Source organism: Anas platyrhynchos, chromosome 2, assembly GCF_047663525.1.
Source record: "Anas platyrhynchos isolate ZD024472 breed Pekin duck chromosome 2, IASCAAS_PekinDuck_T2T, whole genome shotgun sequence".
Lineage (NCBI taxonomy): Eukaryota > Metazoa > Chordata > Aves > Anseriformes > Anatidae > Anas > Anas platyrhynchos.
This window is the reverse complement of record NC_092588.1, coordinates 101,760,230-101,782,697: the sequence shown is the minus strand read 5'-3', so window position 1 is coordinate 101,782,697 and position 22,468 is coordinate 101,760,230. Positions and strand designations below refer to the sequence as shown.

Below are 22,468 nucleotides of genomic sequence, written 5' to 3'. Positions count from 1 at the left end.
TTTACAATTAGTAATACCAGTTGGCTAGATTCATTGCAGATCAGGGTAGCCACATAGAACTGACCATTAGCAAAGCAGGATTGAATAGGATCTAATGTGGCAAATCCCATTTTCTTTTTGTTTGTTTGTTTGTTTGTTTGTTTGCTTGTTTGTTTCATTTCTCTCTTTTTTTATACCGTGTCTCAGAAGGATACCATACAACAATTATAGGTTCCCCTGAAAACTGATCACAGCCTGGTTGAACATACCTGTAGAAATCTCTGCAGATATAAATAGATGTTTCATAAATTTATTGTACTGATGAATGCCAACTAGACTGAAAGTCTGCAGCATAATAGTTAGCCTTCCATCATTATTGTCTCCTGTTAATGTTTGTTCAAGTTGCCCCATGACTGAAAACTAAAAGTTCTTCAGTATCCGATGGTTTGTGAAAAATGGTAATGTTGACGACAAAAGGGGTTGGAACAGGGGAAATTCTGAAGTGAAAGTAAAACAGACTCTCACCTCAGATTGCTTAGAAAGTATGAAGTAGTGATATAAATTTGACTTGCTAGCTTTGTATTTCTTTCTATCTGATCCATCAGCTGATGACACATCTATGTAAATATAAGCACACACTTTCTACACCTGTTTATGTACAAACCTCACTCACATTCACACACAAATGTACATATGGTAATTACCTTTTTGGGGGCAAAAACTCTCTGTTATTCCCATAGCCTTACTGTGATGCCAGCTTCCCTGCTCTAACTGGGGATGACTCTATTCCTTCTATGTTCTTCTATGATCATATTTAGGATCTGCTGGACTTCATTCTTTATGTATTACCTGCTCCTCTTTCTAAGAGAAGGACTGAAGGTGTACCTCTCCCTGCTCTGTCTGGAAACCCATCCTTCACAACCAGTTTCCTCCTCCAGAACACTGCCCCTGGCTAAACTCAGTTCCCTTACCCAGACTGGTCCCAGCTTATTGTACGCTGGCTTACGTCTATGGCTGGTTGCCCTTGGCATGTTAATACCAGGAACCCGGAAAGGACACCTCAGAGGAATTTTCTCTAAGAATTCAAAACAGCAGGAATCTCATGCATGTGCATTATTTCCTTCAGAGTCGACTGTAAGTACCTCAGTAATTATAGGTGCAAAGCCTATGCTCACACCACACACAGTCTCCCTCCCTCACAGTGAACATCCCTACATAATCTTAAGGGGAGGGCCCTCTGTTTCTCCCACCAGGTAAGGTTTCCCAAGGATGTTGTAGCTGTTTCAAGAACAAGAACACAGCTTTGTGAAAACTATACCTAAAACACAAGACAGTGAAAAACAGCACACGGAGCGCAACAGTTGCGCACTGAAGGAAATCAGTCTGACACACAGGGCAGGCTGAAGGCCAATGCCTTGCCAAGCATGCTGTGACTAGCGGCAGGTGTACCACCATGGGTGGGGAACGGACCTTCTAAAGCCATGCATTATTTGCAACATCCTAAACGAGATAATCTTGGCCCAAATCAAAGCTGACTTGGTGTATCTTAACATCACTGAGAAGATCTTCATTTTTCGTGCCATTGTCTGGCAAAGGCCAAATCACCTCCCACTGCAGTATACATGTAACAGACAGGTGCTGAGCTCTGCTCTCTGGTGACCATCGATAGGACCTGAGGGAATGGAGTGAAGCTGTGACAGGGGAGGGTCAGGCTGGATGTCAGGAAAATGGTTCTTCCCTGAGAGGGTGGTTGGGCACTGGAAGAAGCTCCCCAGGAAAGTGCCAAAGTTCAAGAAGTGTTTGGACAACACTCTCAGACATATGGTCTGAGTTTTGGGTGGTCCTGTGTGGACCCAGGAGCTGGACCCCAAGATCCTTGTGGGATCCTTAGACCCACACTCTAAGCCACCCTACATAGTAGACACCAACTAACAGTCCACGTCATATTGGTCTGGAGCCTGCTGATAGGCACTCAGTAAGAATACAACTGCCCAATTACACAGTAAAGCAAGTGCCTCATAATCCAGTCCTGTGAGCTATGGCTTCTGAGGCTATTTTGCAGTGTTTCTCTAATTAAATGTAATGCAGAGTTCCTAAGCTCTTAAGCATAACATTTAGAAATCCAGGAGCAACAAAACTTGTCCAGAGCTTGGAGGTCATGGTGAAAATATCAGGTCAGGATCATGCAGGCTGGACTACAACTTCAGACAGGCTATCTCTGCTGTGTGTATCAAGCATCCAGCAGCATTACGTACAAACACGAACTACACCAATCTAACTGTGAGCACTGCTTTATTCATTGCTTTATGTGTGTATACACTTGAAACCATGGGCTGACACTTGCAGTGGCATACTGAAATAGTAGCAACTGTGTCACGTGGCTTTTGGGAAACCTGCAGCAGTCCTAGGTGAGTACTGATCCTTCGAACAGCCTTTCTGATCAGCTGAATAACTATTCTATTGATTACCTGGGAAGGCTGTCAGAGAGTAGCAGGTGTTGGTATTTTTGTTGTCCATAGATGTCAGGTGCGCTTCCTGCCTCCCCACAAGACAACCAGTAAGTCATACAAGTCACTGAAGCTGCATATGACAGCAGATTTGTGGACAGATGGTGGATACCTGCACGGAGATGGATGGGCTGGCAGGTGAACTGACAGACAGGAGTCTGCTTTTGAGCTGTGCTCAAGTTCCTTCACGCTACTTCAGGGGGACAGGTGATCTAGGATGCAGCCAAATCCCCTCAGGCTTCTTTGTTACTTTTCCAGGCAAATTAAGACTGTGACTACAACAGAGACTAACCTCCATCTAACCTCCACAGCAGTGGCATGCTGGAGCACAGGCTAGAGACGGGGCAGCAGCGGTTGTGTCCTGCAGCGATCCCCCTCCATCTGCTGAGTCTTCACAGCAGCCTCTGCAACTGCTCTGAGTTACACTGCAAGACACAACTTTTTCTGGCAGGCCCATAATCCTAGAGGGGCAGAGTAAACAGGCTCCCTTTCCCTTTCCAAGCTCAGCCACACCTTTGGCATAGAGCGGTGCTGAACTGGGCACATGTGTTTGTCTTGGCTTCAGTTCTGTAGGGCTTGCAGCAATACCAGTGATCACAGGCGTAGTAAAGGGTGACTGTTAATGCCGTCAGGAGGCAGCGCAAGTTCTGCAAACCTGTCAGTCTCATACAGGCCTTAACATTTGGACTGGTCACTAGGACATTCCTACATAAATAACGAATCTGTTCTACGTTACTTTCCTAAACAAAGCTGTCTGAGATTAAATTTTCTCCCTGGGACCAACTGGTGTGAGGTTATGATGAAACAAAGGTATTCAGAAAACTATTCCAAAGAGAAAAAAGACTGACCAGAAGATTATTCGTCTACACTGCTGCAAGTCCAGTCTACACTGGAGAGTCTACACTGTAGACTGGACTTGCAGCAATGGCAAATTATCACCAACAGTACTTCTGGGCAGAAACTAATGCTACATGCGAGAGGCAAGCCAAGTTTAACCATATAACTCACATTTAAAATGCAAAGTTTCTTCCCTTCCCATCATTTGAGAATTATTTAGCTAGGATTAAGAGGCATTAAAGGCACTGAGGCAGTGATACCAAATGCTAGATGAAGAAACATTTCTAGATTAAGACCATGGTTTTTCTTTTAAAATTACTTTGAAATTTCATTGAGAGCTTTTAGCACTACCTTCCTCGTTGATATTATCTGATTCAACTTTTTCTTCTCACAAAATTAACTTAGTAGAGTCTATTCCTATTAAAATCAATATGCTTAACCCCAAAGTTTCAGTCTCTACTGTAAAAAGGTTACGTGCGAATGCTAAAATAAAATCCTACAACAGGATATAACTTCTGCACTGTATTGTTGTGCACTGCATTTCATGTTCTTAAACCTTGTAGTGAAAGCAGTTGGGAAAACCAATGGTAGAAATACTGGCCTTTTGAGGATAATTATAAAAAAGAGGAAAAAATGTATTAAATTGGTGACAGATGAATATGGGACATGGATTGACAGTATGTTTTGTTTACCTGAGCTGGAGTCAGTGTCCTATCATAAAGTCATCTAATTGGGAACTATTCACAAAATGTTGAGGTAAGAGTGGGAGGAAGAGAGATTTTCCTGTTACAGAGGTAACCATTCCCATTTCATCATTCACCGGTAAGCCACAGTGGGACTCTAATAAGACTTCATTGGGCTAGAGGCATCTGAATCATTCATGCTACTGTGCAGCTGACGCCAGCATCGGGGCTATTTTCAGTTCAGGGAATACTGACAGCATGGTTGGTAAATGATGAATTATTTGTCAAGGGCACCATGGGCCAAATAAGCGCGTTCCCTACTTGGGCTTTGAAGAAAACAGAGTGCTTTGTTTATACGCCTGGTTGTTTTCTGAGGCACTGCACAAGTTAGGTTGCTAAATAATGTGCAGAATGTGAAGTTGACTCGCAGCACGTTGCAGGGCATAGAGTGCACTCTGCTGGGCAGTTAACGCTAATGCAAAAAGTGGGCTAATCCTCTAGGTACACAAGTGAAAGGCTGTAGAACCAAGGGAAAACACCTTCAGCAGTAGACACGGCAGTAAAAACCCTGTATTATCAGCCTGTTGGTTGATCACTCTACTTGCAACCCTCTAATTTTTATTCAGCATAACTTCAGAGACCATTACAGTCCATAATGAACATAAAATGATTTGATCATCAAATCCATAAACAGTATGATGGGTCCACGGTACATGAGGTGCCTTTCCCCAGCTTCTGCTGTTTCTGCTCAGATTTGGACCTGCTATCTGTCCCAGGAGCATCCTGACTGTGAAAGGGTTCCTGTTGAACCTGCAAGTAGAGCTGACAGACCACAGGGAGTGCTATCCCAAACCATGTTGGAATTATGTTATGAAAAATCCTGAAGACAAACATTACAGAAAAATCAGAGTACCTTGCTGACACAACAACCAGAAGCTTTTTTGTAAGGCTTCCAGAACACTTGACAGATACCCACTCATTCCAGTCTTACAGCATTGACTGGAGACAGGGAAACATTAGTATTTTCATATCATGGTAGGTAAGTAAAAGGATGGATCAAGGTAGAGGAAGGTTATAGTGCTTGTCCAAAACACCATGGCAATACTTGAAGTCAGGGTCAAATACGGGAAACAAAAGACCACATTGCTTAGGTTCTGGAGAAAGCGTATACAGAACAGATGGGGTTATTTAGAAAGACATACTGACCTCTACACTGTTTGAGTTAACAGGAAAGGCTGAAAAATGTAATAAATTAAAAAACTAAAGCTTACTTGGTGGAAGAGGCTCATCGATAGTTGGGTAGTGATGATGGTCAGGCCTCAGAGAAGGAAGCTGGCTGACTGGCTGAGAATTATGGAGTAAAGGACAATCACCTACGGACAAGATATTCAAGACATTGACAGTCATTCACTGTTCTTACAAAGTGGTTCAAAAAATGTGCTACTGTAAAACAAGCGATTTTTTTTTTTTTTACAGAGGTTAGCCTGGTGTCTTAACAGCTTTGGTTATTTCTAGGCACTATGTTAATAATATCTCACATGCCCAAGAATTATGAAAATAATGCAATCAAGGCTATGGTCTCAGGTTTGTGTCAATGCTAAGCTATTATGGACCAGATTCTGGACTCATAGACACACAAGTGTAAGCGAGAGAAGAATCAGGCTTGATCTCTGAGAAATACTGTACAACTCAAGCAGCTTCTGCAGGAATTGGGCAGGAACATGCAAAATCCTGGTTCCAACTGTTCCCGTCAGCAGAATACAAGGCTAAAAACTGCCTTGAATCCTTCTCTGCTTTTCCAAAGGATCAATGACTGTATAAGTGGACTGGAGTGGCAGGATTATGCAGTCCCTGCAAAGCAGAAGATCGTCCCCTTCTATAGGTATATTTAAAAATTCAAAGTGTCCATCTTGGGTGGAAGGAGGGAGAATGAGAGAAGGACCAGAAACAGGTAGGAGACAGGTGGCAGAAGAGAGGACAAAAGATAGTGAGACATAGTCAGGACCTGAGATAAAGAGGGAAGACCTGAGATACAGAAGAAGGAAGAAGAAGAAGAAGAAAAAGAAGAAGCGACACACAGTAAGTAGACAGTGCAGAGGTAGTTTTAAAAACACTAACATTGTATATATGCCTATGTATCTGAGTATGAAATAAATGAAACCTAAACAAATGTCCAAACTCATGCTCTGTTGAGAGGAACAAGTAACTTAAGATCCATTCAATGTTTATAGAATTCTCTAAGAAACTAAGAAGCGTATGATAAGGATGAAAATCTATTCCTCATAGACTTAACTGTGAGAATGAGGAAACTGCAAGATAAAACTTTGCAGGTTCTAGAATTCAGATTCCTTCTTGTTCTCTCCTTAAAACCTTAGAAACCAGGACTATTCATCCTAATAATGGACACATTTTCAAATTGTGTGGTAACAGGTTTTTTTTGCTATAACCTTCAGGTGCAGGTGGGTCTGTATTACAGAGATACAATCTAAGTTACATAAATAAAACATTTAGGTGCATCAAAAAGATACATCTTAGGGAAAAATATTTAGTGTTTCCAACATCACTAGAAAATTACACAGGTACTTAACAATTAAAAACAGACCTTTCAGCTGAACCAAACTCTGTGTGCTGGCTGCTTTAACTGTCTTTAATGTCAGTATCTTAATACCCTAAGAAAGAATATTTTGTAAAAAAAAAAATAACACATAGCTATCAAATGAAAAAAAAAAAGCCTAAATATATATCTCTATACATTTTCTTTAAACAACCAACAGCTAGAAGGCTTCAGAAGCCAATTTTGTGTAAAACTGAAAAAAAATCTCACACCATCCAGAAGTGAGAAAAACTGCTTAGACAAAAATACTCCCTCTTCTAGATGCTCTGATGATACCGTATGGCCTCTTAAATGTCTTCATTAAACCACTTGTGTATAGGCGTACCTCACAGTCACATCTGCTGTGTGTTTTGAACAGACAGCAGAGTTACATAAGTTATTGCTCAGTGCTAAAAGTCCATCTCTCAGCCTGAAAAATGGTGCTGTTACTCCAGGTGTTGTAGCACAAACTACCAGAACATCCATCTGTGTTTCTTTACTTACCTCACCACAATTGACTCTCCCCTAGTCAAGACAGTTACGCCAAGCCAGCGGAAGCATGGTAGTGTCAGTCACCTGGAGCAGGAGGAGGTGACCGCATCTACTGTGCTTGTAACAGCCGCCAAATCGTGAAACAGTGTGCACGTTACTGAGGTACCCCCTGGTGATATCAAGAGTGCTAAGAAACGGGGCTGCCCTTCAGCCTTTCTCTCAGCTAATCAAAGCCACTGTGAATGCTGCAGTGAGCTTTATACAGGCTCGAGGGACAGTCTTGTAGCTGTTCTGAATCTGTATGCAGAAGAAGACACCCTCTCCCCACATCCCCTCTTTAAAAAGTGCACGCAGCCCAGAGTAACCATCGGATCTGTAAGCATGGTCTCATGCACACACACACTCCTGCCCTCCTAGGCATATGTGCACATAAATGCTGCCCACATACAAATACCCTCGCCTGCAAGGAAGAAGGATCACCTCACAGGGGATTTCTGTATCTCTCTTTACTTCTGAGAATTATTTTTTTTGAGGGGGGCCAGATTCTGTTCTCCAGAGTGAATAATTGCTTAGGCCCGGCTGTTTAGATAGGCATTACGCAGCCCAGTATGTAAGGACATCCTTACACCTCTCCTTCTGCCAGAGCAGTGGAAGAGGTAAATGAAGTGAGAATGGCCACAGAAAAGGCAGAAGGATGCTTTGGCTGTGGTTTCCCAGTCATCCCCAAATATGTTATCCTCTTGGTGCTGTTTAAATTTGGTGTCACTTATACCAGGATAAAGCTGACTCAGAATCTGGAAATGCAAAGACCTTGCTGTACAACCCTCAGCTGCTGCTGAGGCCTTTACTTCTTCAGCCTGAAAAAAAAATAAATGAGCTGAAGAAACGATAAGTGACCAAATCCACCCTTTATGTAACTATACAAAATAACTTACCAAAAGTAAGAATTTAATGTAAGAATTTGGAAGGATTGAAAAATAAAATAAAATAAAAATTAAAAAGATAAAAATGATTTTCTTATTTATGTTTCATCTCTAGAGGAAGATGAGATGAGAACTTTGAGATAGTCAAATTTTCAAAGCATCTGAGAAAAAAAACAAAAAACAAAAACAACACACAATACCTGAGTTGCCCTGTGGTCTGTGAAATCTGATGTAAATCTGTTTGATATTTGGGAAACTGGAATAAACAGGCTTTGTAAGAGGTAGCTGGTTTCATTTCTAACTAGCAAGTATTTGCTTCTCTCCACACATATGACTGTGTATGGCTACCAATCATATACAGATACTGGCCCAGATCTTCAGCTGGAGTAAATCAGCATATCTGCTCCTTGATAAGCACAAGCTGGTCCTCTCACTGGCTACCAGAGACATGGCAGTACATCAGATATGTGAAATGAAACAATCCCAGGAAATAAGGAATGGGTTGGTGGATGTGATAATGCTGATCTGCCACATAACTTCAGCTAATCTTGATTTTATAATGATGCATGTATATCTACAGGAATCCTTATATATATGGATCCCCATCTGTATATGCTGGGAGATTACTGGGATTTTTAAAGACAGGCTCAATTATCCAACCCTCCCTGATATATCGCCCAGCTCAGAGCACCCAAATTTATAGGAAATAAACCGTGAGCTATCTGAAACCTCGATTATCTGATGCCTTCTGTGACATCCAGATAATCAGGGTTGCTCAGCGCATTGATTCTCAGGATCTAACCTTCTCTTCTGCTGCTTGGACCTGCTATTGGGGTGTCTAGACTTTCTGTGGCTCTTTGTGGGTTCCCACCATGAGCTACTAGTTCATCTGGCCACTGGGAGGAGCCATCCACTTGCTCCCTGTCCAGCTCAGGGCTCTGTACTGAATCTGGCACTGACTCAAAAGCACTGTTCTCCTCCTCCTCATCATCTTGTGAGGAAAAGACCGTGCTCTCAGAAATCTTTGCACTGTCGACAGAGGAGAAGCGGGTGTGGCTGGAGAAGCGATTGTTACTGTCATAGCAGGAGGTGCTGTAGCAAGAGGTGCTGTAGCAGGAGGTGCTGTAGCAGGAGGTGCTGTAGCAAGAGGGGCTGTAGCAAGAGGTGTCGCACGCCTCACATTCGTTGTCACCATTAGGCCTGGAGCTCGACTCGCTCTCGCTTCCTGTCCTGGGGTGTTCCCCGTCCAACAGCCCATCATTTAAGTCAGAGAGTTGCTCCTCCAAGGTCCCGGGAGGCACTGTGCATTGGCTGAAGTTCTCTTCAACCTCATTTTCCAGAGGAGGCTCTGCTGCCATTGTCTCACTCTCACTGACCACCTCCTTATCCAATGCCTCCTTGACTGTGGACTCTTCATCGTTTTCCCCACCGTTGCCACCATCTTGCTCTTCTTCCCCATCGCTGCTCATCTGCGCTGAGGGCAGGCTGTGGAGCAGGTTGTGGATCCGTATATAGTGCGTGCGAGGGGTCTCTGGCTCACCACAAGCTGAAGCTATTACTGTCTCAAGTTCAGACACAGGCAAGGAGCATGGCCTGGTTTTCCTCTTTGCTGTGGTCCTCAGTTGGAGCTTGCTGCCTTCCTCCTCCTGGGCTGAAGCCCCTTCTTCCTGACTCTTCTGTAGATCCTTGCCAGCTTGCACATCTGCACTCACCTCATTGGCATCTAAAGCTTCTATGCTATTCAAGACTCCATCTTCCTGAGAACCAGAATTGACTTTGTTGTTTTCCCTAGCTTCAGTCTCAGGAGGAGACATGCAAGCCAGCAGAGCCAGCTGCTCCGTGAGGTCCGTGGCACTCAAAGAAGGCGGCGCTTCTCCTGGGATGGATTCCAAGGGCTCGGGAACTGGCACCGTATCAACCTCTGCATCTCCTGCTAGCTCTTCCTTCACGTTGTTCTGGTTGACTTCCCCAGGTGGTTTGACAGCCCCTGGGCTATCAATACTGTTCACACTGTATCCATTTAGCTCTTCTGGAGCTGTGTTTTCTGAGGTCACTGTGTTGATGCATGGAGGCTCACCGAGGCTTTCCTCTGTGGGGTTGTTCACAGGGCTTTCCTGGAGGTCAGCTGGCTCAGGATCTGCACTAATGGAGACCTCTTCATCATCTGTGTAAGACAGGAAAAGAAATTACGTACTCCTTTAACACAAAGTGTTGACTGAACAAGTAGCTTGGCTATGGGGGCACAGGCATCCGCAGCAATCTGAGAAAATTAAAAGCATAAATTACAGAACTAAATGAGTGGGTAACTGAGCAACCATCAAGAATTGCTGCTTTTTTTTGCTACGCAGCCTTTGTACGGTGGATCTAACGATTATGGGGCTTACTCATGGTGGCATTCTATATTCAGCACCCTTCCTCCTTGAAACATAACCTGATGGTAGCACCTTCCTGAAGCTGCTCTTTGAGTCAACTGGCATAAGAAGGAATATTACGGGAATGATAAGGAAGCCTTCTCTGATGTTTTAATGACATTTTTCTTGTCATACAGAAGATGATAAGATTCTACAACAGAGAATTTAACAAACTGCTTTTCAAGTCCCAAAAGCTGGAAACTTTCCCCAAAAATCCTTTGATATGATCCCCATCTGTACAATCTCCTCCCAGATGCCAGACAACCTGGGCTCTTTGACTCCACCTACCTTGTCCATCAAGGGGCAGGTCACAATTTCCAACTACAAATGCAGCTGCTGGCTTGACAAAGTTTTCCTGAGAGGGTCCTACCTTAGAGAAGCAAAAAGTCCCTGGGCAACACTATTGAGATTTTCACATGAAACCAAAGTTCAAACTGACTCCATCATGACAGTGACTTCCTAATAACTACAAGAGAACCTAAACCAAAACCAAATCAAAAGGGAGGGTGGGAGGGTTACAATAAATTTTCTTTTACATTTTTCTTAAATTAAAAGTAATCAAAACGAGGAAGTTTTCAGTCATCTCTACTATTACTTCTCCATTTTTATTCCTAAAGTGCTCAAATGCTCATGACTCTACAAATAACAGTCCATCTAACACTTCCTCAGGGCAGATGACAGAGAAGCAGCTGGGACCTTAGTTTTCCATCCTCTTTTCTCCCAGTGACAAGGGAGACTATCTGAAGCTGCCAAGAACAGGGGCATAGAACAGTAGCTGCAAGCTAAGGGGAAACAGGGAAGAAATTGTGACTCACGATGCATCCTGTGACAGGAGGTTTTATGCACTTTCCTTTCTCACGAGTGTACCTAAAGTCCCAGAGCAGCCAGGAAAGAATTCAGATTTCTGAGGAGAAATGAATGCAAACCAAAAAGACGGATGTAGATAAATGATGCGTAAAGATTAAGAATTACCTGGATGGATAGAGGAAGTTATTTCAAATCGGAACTGCAGCTGGCCACTGACATGATCTGTAGGAAGCCTGCGACCAAGAGTGTAGCTTACAACCCTGTCCCTGCAAGAAAAAAAATATTGTCACAATAGACTATAACCTACCAAATGTCTACTGTCCACAGATAAAGCTGCTGTGTCCTACAAAAATACATAATGAGTTTCAAAGTCTATTCAACCCAGCCATGAGGGCATGTTGACTTGCATATGTGAGAACAAATGGCAGAGCAGGAGAGGACAATGTCTTCAATTACAATGGAACAGCTGCGTCAGTGATTCAGACAGGCTTCTGGGATACACACGCACATATGTATATATATAGAGAGAGAGAACGGTGGGAATGGAACTTCTGCAGCATGGGTATGAGAATATCAACATGGGAAGCAAACAACTCCCACTTCAGCTATTGTAACAAGACTTTACTTCCCTGCTGATCTGACCGTATCTACCCTTTGCAGAACCTCACATTTTTGTATTTCCTTCCCTTCACCATCCACATAAAATTCAGCTTTCCTGTCCTTTCTTTCCAAATCCTGGACAGGCCAGTCCCCGCTTACCACTTTCTTGTTTCAAACTGGTTGAATGACTACTCTTCATCTCTTTCCACCCCTCTTACCTCTATGAAGCTGAAATATCAGGAGAACACCTTCCTGACAAGGTTGATCAATGACTCCATTCTGTCCTTGTGCAGGTCCCTCCCTTTGCCACACTTCATCCACCCCTCAGAACAGAATGAAACTACAGAAGAGATTAACTTCCCAGCTGCCCAAAATGAGGCTGAATCAATGTTTGCAAAGCATTTTTGACTGCAGAGGGTTCACTAGATAGTAATAGTTATACATCTTTTGAAGAAACATAGTTCACTTTCAGTTGGGCCCAATATATTTGCTAGGATAGTTTCACATGCATTGGAAACTCATATAAATGAGATGATCTCAAGGTTTACACATGATCTTGGTTGTATACTTCACATTGAGCTTGCCTGAGATTTAAAAGCCACCATGGTATTAAAACTAAACCAGATCTAGGTGCAGGCTGGAGGCACGGCTCTTGGCAAAGTATACCCTTAGATAGACAGTGTTTACCATAAGGAAGTAAAATAGGAGGATATAATCAGATGATGATGACAAATCTTTCCACATCAAGGGAAGCCAGTGATATCAGTTATAGGGCTCCACCTTACCCAAGCTGTTCTTTTCCATCTGGTTTCTAAAAAGCCACTCTATCTTTCTTACTTGAGAAACAGGGAGGTAGTTTAGTCCCTTCTGGTAGATTCAGCTGTCAATATCACAGCCAGTTTCTGAAACAGCTGTTCAAAAACACTTCCAACAAGCTCAGCTTCCTGCTGTTCTGATGAACTGAGATCCAATTTTCTGAAGTGCCCTCTTGGGAACTGCATTGCCTATGTTCTTCTCAGTAGATTACTCTTTCTCTCCCTGCTCCTCAAGGTTTAAACCTTAGAGTTTACAGCCAACTTTTTAGCTTTGTTGACATGCTATCCATCCCTCATAAATTGGTGTGTTACTTTGTCTGCACACACCTTCCAAGGACATTCTTAAAAAGGGGAAGCAGGACAAGACTGCTGATTTGAACCGGTTACTCCTTGGCAGCAAGGGAGGGTCAGAAAGATTTAGTTACAACATGACACATATATTTTATAGTTATCTCCACTGTCTAGAAATTAAATGAAGGAGGAACAGATTTGGCAAGATTTCAGCCCACATTAATTCCCTGAAACATGAAAATAGCCTGTTGATAACATTAAAACAATGTTTAAATTGAAAATATTGCACTCTCCAGATTTGTGGTCACGATACACAAAAAATCTTTCTTAAATGCCAGCTCTCATGTTTCAAAATGCAATGGATAAGGCTATAGAGAAAAATTACTGGCTGGATAATAGTTGTATAAATTCTAATTAACATAATTCAACAGGCAACTCTCAGTTTGATAACTCCCCCTCAACATAATTGTAACACTATAATGATACATCATCAGGGACTTAAATGGCAGCACACTCCTCAAAAAGCTCAAGGTAACACGAGCAGCCAAATTACCCTATGGCATGTCTTTCCAAGAGGCGCTGAACTGGCATAGACAGTTTTCCCAGGAAACGCTTGATGATCGGTCGGCTCTTTGCGAATTTGTCCTTAACTTCTATTTCCAGGACATCCGTGGGCAGGGAGACAAAGCTGAATTGCTGCAAGAAAAGAAGAGCACAGAACATGAAGCTGGTATCCAAGCCACAGCAACAAAATCCTGCTAGCATCTGATTGACCCGTGGGACTGTCTGTTTTTTTCACAGTCCTTGGACCCCAAGACACAGGCCTGCAAAATAAAAAAGCTTGTTCTCAAAGCAAGTAGGTAAAAGCACACTATATGTACTGTGTAACATTATATAATTGGGCTTGGGGAACGCAGGAATTTAATTTATTCATATCATATTAGAATCCAAACACTCTACACAAGGCTTGTCTATGATAAGGACAGTACACCTATGGGAATCTAATGTACTCTGCCCTACCAGTGATTGCTGGTCTAAATGGGAATGTAAATCATTACAGATTATGTTTTTTCCCTTCCCCCTCCCCATGTTCTAAAAACTTTAAATAGCTGCATGGAAGTACAACTGAACTGGCAGCCTGGAGAGATGTTTAGTAAGCATTTCCCTCCACCAGACCCATGGCCATTCAGCTATGCAGCACACCTCAGCTATTGAGAAGTATGGATCTAATGAAGGGAAGGCCAGCTGATCACAATTTTTAGATATATATTTAGATACATATTGAAATTTCTCCCTCTCTTTCTCATCCCTGTCCAACCTTAGTAGGAAAAAGTCTGAAATTAGTGTTTATCTGTATCAATCTCCTAACCCAGCACACAATATGATTCCACAAAGCTAAACCAGAAGGTAAGCCATGGCACAGGCACCAGAACCAATGGTACTAGGGAAGATGGGAATGGCAACATCTAAAACTGGTGGTGTCACTGCAGTCTTTGAAACATGACCACCACCTCAGCTGATTTGGTTTTAAGAACATCTACTTTTACTTACATGTAATGTTTCAGTAATATTTTAGTGAATGTGTGCATGCAAAATCAGGAAGGAGGGTAATATTTTAGGTTTTGAGTGCAAGGAAGTTCATGTATACAGATTCCAAGCATAAGAGCATTACAGCACCTGGAGATGTAGGTGTGTCCCCATAAGGAAAGCAGAGCTTGTTATTTAGGAATAACAATGCTGGTGACATGGGTCACTGAATCCTTTCTGCCAAACAGACCTGCTACTACTAGGGTATCATCAATCACACAAAAATAAAATAAAATAAAATAAAATAAAATAAAATAAAATAAAATAAAATAAAATAAAATAAAATAAAATAAAATAAAATAAAATAAAATAAAATAAAATAAAATAAAATAAAATAAAATAAAATAAAATGGCATCTCTGCTGTGGCACACAAAAGCTGGCTATCTGCGAGACTGCTGTTTGTCTAACTGAAAAGTCAGTATTAAACTGGAAGCCGACTTCTGTAGTAAGTGACTATTGAGATAGATGAAAGGGTTTTCTATCTTTTCCCAGTGCCAAAAACAATCTTCACAACAGAACAGTGCTCTGGGTTATTGAGACTTGGAGTTAAGCCCTAAATTGTTTGCTCTATTGGATCATGATCTAATTTCCAGCAATGCTTAGTTTGAACAGCTTCAAGTGAAACCAACATGAGTGGGATATTCTATTAATTAAGTCCTGAAAAAAAAAAAGAAGCAAATAATCAGAGAAAAACATTTCAAATAACAGCAAAACATTATTTTCTTCTTATTTTCTACATCTTTGCAACAGGTTACCAAAGAACATAAAACCTACAAAGGGTAGGACATTAATTTCTCATGTACTTTGGAAGCAGCTTTATCAAAGTAAGTTGTATTATTGCTATTTCACCTGCTAAAAACCTTGGGTAACTGCCAATACATGACACTTACAAGGAAAGCAGAAGAAGGTAAATAACTTAACTCAATGAAGTTATTTTGCTGTACAGCAATTTATCATTTAATGAATTCTCCATTATAATGTTGTTGACAATTATACTGTAAAACAGCTTCTGTGAGTTAGAGCATGCACACACACAGGTAGAGACTGAACTGTCCGTAAGTGGAAAGTAAAACCTAGATAAATGATTTGCACTTTCCTATGCTACTAATATTTTGTCTTGTGGTACAGCTCTGAAGTAAATCAGAACCTTCATGGACATTTGTTTCCATAATATCAGGTGGAATTGAGCCTGATGGCTCCTTTCTTGCACAAGAAACACATTGACATTTTCCAGAGCATTTGTCAGCAACTGAGCAGAGAGAATGGCCACATGGAGCAAGATGTGTTAGAATCAACCAGAGGAAATGTCTGTATGTCTATTTTTTTCCTCACACTGCTGTGCCTCTTAGGCATAGAAATACAGTGATATTCCATATAATCTGTAAAATCAAACTGTATTCTGATTTCACCACCTGCCAACCACACTGCATTTGGGAATATATGAGACTGTCCTGGCCCATGATCACAGTTTCCAAGCACTGCTGCTAGAAGAATGTTCTGATATTTGAAAACAGCAGTGTCTTGGAAACACAATTAAGTCTTTAGGATCTGAAGTGTCCTGTGGCCGGGCTTAAAAGATTTACCATTTGGAAACCACTGCAGTTTGAGATCAAAACTGAACTCGGAGAGGTGGGTTTGGAGACAGTTTGTAAAATAGTAATAATTTTACATAATGCACTTTTCCATTATCTAAGAACCTGCTCCCACTGTTATTCTCATCTAATTTTAATTCTTAATTTTTTAGAGGTAATCCCTGACTGTGGATGCCTCTGGCTTATGCCATCCACCCTGAAAATCCCTAAGGAGCGCTTGTTCTGAGGAACACACTGATCACCCACCCTTTGAAAAATTGGCCCCAGCAAAACACCGAGGTTTGATAAATTCATTTTCAAGAATCCCCAATCATTTATGAAAACACACAGGTTCTTGTAACATTTAAAGATTAGACTGTCATCTTCTTTGGTTGAGGAACCAAATCAAACCCTCATTTCTCTCTCTTCCTTCACCTTCTGTTCTGACAAGTGCTAGCCCCTGTACATTAGTTACAAAACATTGGCTGTTTTTACACTGTTCCATACTTGGCCCTTAATATCATATTTATCTGCAAGAAAAAGAGCCCTGAATTTCATGGTCTTCTCTAAAATGTGGGCCCACTGCTGAAAGAAACAGGGGACCGAGCTCATTATACAGGACATGGAAGCGGCTGAAGTACTGAATGCCGTTTTTACCAGGAAGACCAGCCTTCAGGAATCCCAGGGGGAAAGGATGAAACAAGGAAGATACACCCGAGGTGGAAGAGGATCAGGTCAGAGAATACTTAAACAAACTGGGCGTACATATACCCATGGGCCCTGATGGGATGTCCACAAGTACTGAGGGAGCTGGCAAACATCATTGCGAGATCACTCTCGATCGTCTCTGAATGATCACAGCAACTGGGCAAAATGCATGGGGACTGGAGGAAAGCAAATGTCATTCCTGTCTTCAAGAAGGGAAAGAGAATTACAGGCTGATCAATTAATCTAGAAATCATTTCCAGGCACACGAAGGACAAGAAAATCATCACTAGTAATCAGCATGAATTCACCAAAAGGAAGTCATGCTTGGCCAATTTGACAAACTTCTATGATGAAATGACCAACCCAGTAGATCAGGGAAGAGCAGCAGATATTGTCTGCCTGGACTTCAGTAAGGCTTGGGACACTGCCTCCTGTAGGATCCTCACATGTTGAGGTATGGGCTGGATGGCAGAGAGTGAGATGGATGGAAAACTGGCTGAACAGCTGGGCCCAGAGGGTGGTGACCAGTGTCACAACGTTTAGGTGGAGGCCACTGACTAGCAGAGTACCCATGGGGTCAATACTGCTCCTGTCCTATTTAACATCTTTGTTAATGATCTGGACGAAGGGGCAGAGGATACCCGAAACAAGTTTGCAAAACTGGGAGGAGTGATGGATACACCAGAGGGTCATGCTGCCATCCAGAGTACCATCCTTGATAGGATGAAGAAACGGGCTGACAGGAGCCTCATGAAGTTCAGCACCTGGCACCATGTGCATGCAACCCCTGGCACCATGTTGGGTGGCCTCAGCATGTCAAGGGAGGTGATCCTTCCCCTCAGCATCGACGAGGCCACTCATGGGGACTCTCTTGGGGTGTCCAGTTCTGAGCTTCTCAGTACCAGAGAGACATGGAGATACTGGAGAAAGTCTAACAAAGGGCCACAGATATTAAGGGATTCAAGCATCTCTCCTATGATGAAAGACTGAGAGAGCTGAGACTATTCAGCCTGGAGAAGAGAAGGCTTAGGGGGATCTCATCAATGTATATAAATACCTGAAGAGAGAGTGCAAAGAAGATGGAGCCAGATTCCTTTCAGTGGTGCCCAGTGACTAGACAAGAGGAAATGGGAACAAACTAAAACACTGTGGGTTCCCTCTGAATGTCAGGAAGTAATTTTTAGTTGACCGAGCAATGGCACAGGTTGCCCAGAGAGGTTATGGAGTCTTCCTCCTTGGAAATATATAAATACCATCTGGACAGGGTCCTGGTCAACCTTCTTTAGGTGTCTGCTTAAGCAGAGGGGTTAGACCAGATGACTTCCTGACTTAAACTATTACGTGATTGTGTGAATATGTATTTTTGTACCAGCTGTGAAAACAAAACTGGATTATCCTCCTCACTCAGTGGTATATATGATGATATTTTGGGTAGTGGATTTCAAACAACGAGGTCTGGTTCAAAGCACATGGAAGTAACAGGGAGGAAAATGGTTGATGTTAATGAAGACTTTGAAACAGTCTCATAGGATGGCAGAAAATGATAACCTCTTGCAGTAACAGTGGAAATCAGTTTACTCAGTGAAACCTCATGACATCTATATTACATCTGTACCAGCCCCTGACAAGCCCTATTCCCAACATCTCTTCTGTCAATCATCACTACTTGATTTGTGTCATCCAGGAAAAACACTTCTGTCTTTTGAAATTCTTATTTCTGGTCAGAGCCACTAGAGCTAAGGGACTGTGGGCAAAGACAGATGAGGAGAATTCTTCCCCGTATAATCTGTGGAGCCATGTCAGATATTGCTGTACTCACTACTGCATCAAGATTAGATCCACAGTCAGTGTCTAGAGACAGATTATGGGCATAACATTCAGCTCCCAAAAGGGATGCTTAAAAAAAATAGCTTTTTAAATTTTTAAATAAAAAATGTCTTTGGTCAGAATGTGTGTTGTGAGCTGAAAGCTGAGCAGTCTGAGAAGCTTGAGCAGTCACTGTTTTTAGACTCTTTTTAATACAAAGAAGAACCTAGCTCTTGTTGTCCTCAATGATGTTATTGGAAGGATTTTCACAATTGCTGGCAACATGATGAAGCCAAATTATAAACATGCAAAACAATTAGAAAATACCCATGGATCTTACTTTTCCCAGCAACCAAATTTCCGCCTTCCCAAAGCAAATTAAACTTTTTGCAGAATTTTCTCATTTTTTCAGCTTTTTTCCTCAGCAGGATAGTGTAGTACATATGAAAATTTCTTTAATTTTCATCAAAGATAAGTCCTATGTATCTACAACTTTCAACTACTCTGTAACAAATATCATCATTAGGAGTAGAAAACTCATAATGCTTTATTAAAACAAAACAGATAAAGAACCTAAAAATGATTTTGTTTGTGGTTACTGTTTCTCAAATACTCTTCCTTTGCTTTAATAACTCACCATGCCCTTACTGAGTGTGTATCTATGAAGGTTAAGAAAAAATCATACAGATTCTTTTTAGGAGGATGGATAGTGTTTATAGGCCTTGTCGCTTGTGCTGGAAGTTGGAGATTTATAGAGGGTCAGGTGTAAAGGTGCTACTAAGCATCGTTATGAGGTATGAAAGGGCAGAAACCTGTTTTTCTGCAAGAGTAGGTGCCTGTGGGAACTCCAACTCATGCTACACTTTTTACAAAACAATCAAAACAAAAAAAGGTTGAGTTCCTTGAATCACAGCTGCTAGTGCAAACTGCAAAACTGGACAAGAAATTCATGCAACCTACTGGAATCCAAAGGCACTAACATTTACATGGAGACTAACTGTAAAATAGCGTACTCAAGTTTACATAAACAGGCTTTTTCCACAAATAACAAAATGAAAATCTAATTTCTGTCATTTTTTAAATACTGATGTTCTGACAGCTTTTTTGAAAGGTTTAGATTATAAAGCTGTCCAGAGGCCAACCAAACTTTAAAATGACTTCATGGATTTCGTTTGTGACTTTGTCTGTGGCTTTCTTTGTACTTTATTACAAACACACTTAAAGGAAGACATTGCTTTCAAGTTTTCAACTCACCTACCAAATCAGTTAGTTTCAACACTAAAGCCTCCCCCAAGGAAAAGACTTTGTCCAATGTTCATTAATATATTTATTTGGATATCTGCAGAAAACAGGACACCTGGGAAGGACAATCCACATAAAATTTTAGTGACAGCTAGAATACATTTTCACTTAATCCCCTTATAAAAACTCAAGTAAAATGCACTGTGAAAATGTGTGTGTGGGGAAGAACTCTTAAGATATCATGGAATCCAACATTTATAGTTGCTGTGCAGTGGTCAGTGGATAGATGTGTAACCAACAAGAAATTAAACCTTTATTCTTATTAGCCCAAACCAGTAACTACCTACAATACTACATCAGCCACAACACATTACCTTGCATATCACACCAACCATCACATGGTATGAAATGACTCTTAGAACTTCAGATGACACAGGACACTGCACACTCCACAGAGGAGATGGCAGATTGCCTCATCTAAACTGCCGAGAAATTACCCTTAGGAACAGCTTGTTTCTCACTGGGCGCCTGGCCCTAAAAGGTGTCAGACCCCATACCATCCATGTGGTGGATCAGTTGTCTCCTTGTGTGATCCTTACCAGCCAAAGATGAGAGTGCTCCTGTTCATAGGTTAGATATAAATGAATGGAGATCAGGACCCCTTCACAGTGAGGAGCACCACTAGAACGATGAGGTGGGCAACTAGCTGCTCCTGTGATTTGTGCTGGAAGACTGCTCCCAGACTGGAAAACCCTGAGAGTTAAAAGCTTGAACTCAGCAGTGTTCAAGAAGCCCTTGGACAAGGTGCTACGAGTTATGATTTAGTAGCTTAGTGGGTAGTATTGGTGATAGGAGGACGGTTGGACTAGATGATCTTATAGGTCCTTTCCAACCTTGTGTTTCTATGATTCTATGATGGAAAGAACCATGTCAACATACTAACTCTTGGGCTAAGCAGACAATATCATCAGTTTGGGCTCTGCCCAGTGAAGTCATTAGGATACTCCTACTCATTTACACAGATTTTGCACACCTGCCTCTTCCCTGTGGATTCACTCTCACAGAGACGCAAATCAGAGTCAAAGCTATCTAGGATCAGATGACACATCCATTCTCTCAAATGATCTCGACATAAACACAGATCTGAATTTATACCACTACTGTTATCTTGGAGCAAGATCTGAAAACACTGTAGTAAAGGGAGGTTCAGATAGCAAGCTGCTTCTTAGTGCCAAGATTTTTTTTTTTTTTTCTGGCTTCTAAACCCGAGGATGGTTTTACATACACAGATAATTCATTTTCTTACCATAAACAGATTTTGTGGGGGTTTTGTGCATGACTTACATGAGGTGAAGACTGAAGGCACATGCTAATACTGACCTGGCAGAATACATCTGTATCCATTTATAAGATAATAAAAACATTTCCAGAGTCTGAGAACAGTTTTCATAGAAAGCCAACTAATGATGATGATGATTAATTCTCATGTTTTATTTTTAACAACATTATTTGCATCCCTGAATATGGATAGATCATAGCGATGAGCTCTCAATAACATTATTAAGGAAGCTGTTGACATGAACTGAGTATGTCCACTAGCACTGATTAGACAAGTTAAGTGCAAGTCAAATCCTAAGAACAGTCAGTATAATAACTGGTGAAAGGTAGGTAAATTAATACATTGGTGACAGGAAGAATTAGGCTCTTGATTTGGAGTTGAATAAGTGATACAATTAAACAGAATTTATTTGTGATACCCATCATGTCACAGGGACAATATAAGAAGAAGTAAATCTTAAAAGGCTGTAAATTACTTTTGATGGATGAAGACAGATTTAGTCTTTCAGCTGAATATTTCATTAGTGGGCTTTTCATTTCATATACTCTACTGAAACAATTACATCCTTAACGCACTCACCACTCTCCATCTGTATGATTCTGCTCCCCATTCAAAAATCTCCTGTACGTCACTACTGTCCCATACAACACTACTTACGTGAGCAACTGGATAAGCTTGTGGGGAATTCCAGTTTCTTAAACTTATTATGGTAGTCCTCAATAACAACAGAAAATATTGCAGTGTCACTAACTTAGGACACAGAGCCCCATGGCTGCTGAAGGCTGGGACATCCCTACAAATACTCCTAGAGAGTCTTTGCCTTGGGATTCAGCAGTTAAATTTAGAACAACTCCTGGAAGAAATCAAGTATAAACAGTGCTTTAAGAGTTACAATTTTTCTTCATCTCTCATATGTTGTGCGCAAGTTTATGAGTACAGAACAGACTGGAAATATTTTAGGACTCTTTTGAGTACTAAAATTCAAGGCCAGCAACATTGCTAGTATTCTAAGTGCGGAAGTTGCAATAAAAATGTGTTTCTAGAAGAATGACATATTAAAATAAGCTAGATATTTTTTTTCACTCTTTAACCCATTCCTGAAGGAACTGAAGATGTCTTGGGCTTTTGCCAGTCATCACGGGATATTAAAACAATCTTACACAAAGTGTAAAATAAATATGGTTTGACCCAAATGGCCACGTGCGTCAGAATGTCATATGCTGATGCTACCACTCACAAGGCTTTACTCATGCCTTTTGGCAAAACCTTTGGCAAA

The 22,468-nt window shown here is 41.4% G+C and overlaps 1 protein-coding gene across 19 annotated transcripts in view; it reads right to left on the bottom strand.

Moving 5' to 3' along the window:
* The window catches only part of HECW1 (HECT, C2 and WW domain containing E3 ubiquitin protein ligase 1), a 257,827-nt gene that overhangs the window by 66,340 nt on the left and 169,019 nt on the right, over positions 1-22,468 (bottom strand). For 16 of the 19 annotated variants that reach the window (XR_011806847.1, XR_005263269.1, XR_011806848.1 and 13 more), the window contains 4 exons: positions 13,492-13,634; positions 11,398-11,498; positions 8,817-10,178; positions 5,278-5,379 (listed from right to left, as the gene is read on the bottom strand). Coding sequence is in view for 16 of the 19 variants with exons in the window: in XM_027451321.3 (XP_027307122.2) it covers positions 5,278-5,379; positions 8,817-10,178; positions 11,398-11,498; positions 13,492-13,634 (1,708 nt within the window). In the remaining 3 variants the exon portion in view is untranslated. The remainder of the gene's footprint in view (positions 1-5,277; positions 5,380-8,816; positions 10,179-11,397; positions 11,499-13,491; positions 13,635-22,468) is intronic. The other 3 variants (XM_027451333.3, XM_072033310.1, XM_038174370.2) reach the window with 2 other exon arrangements.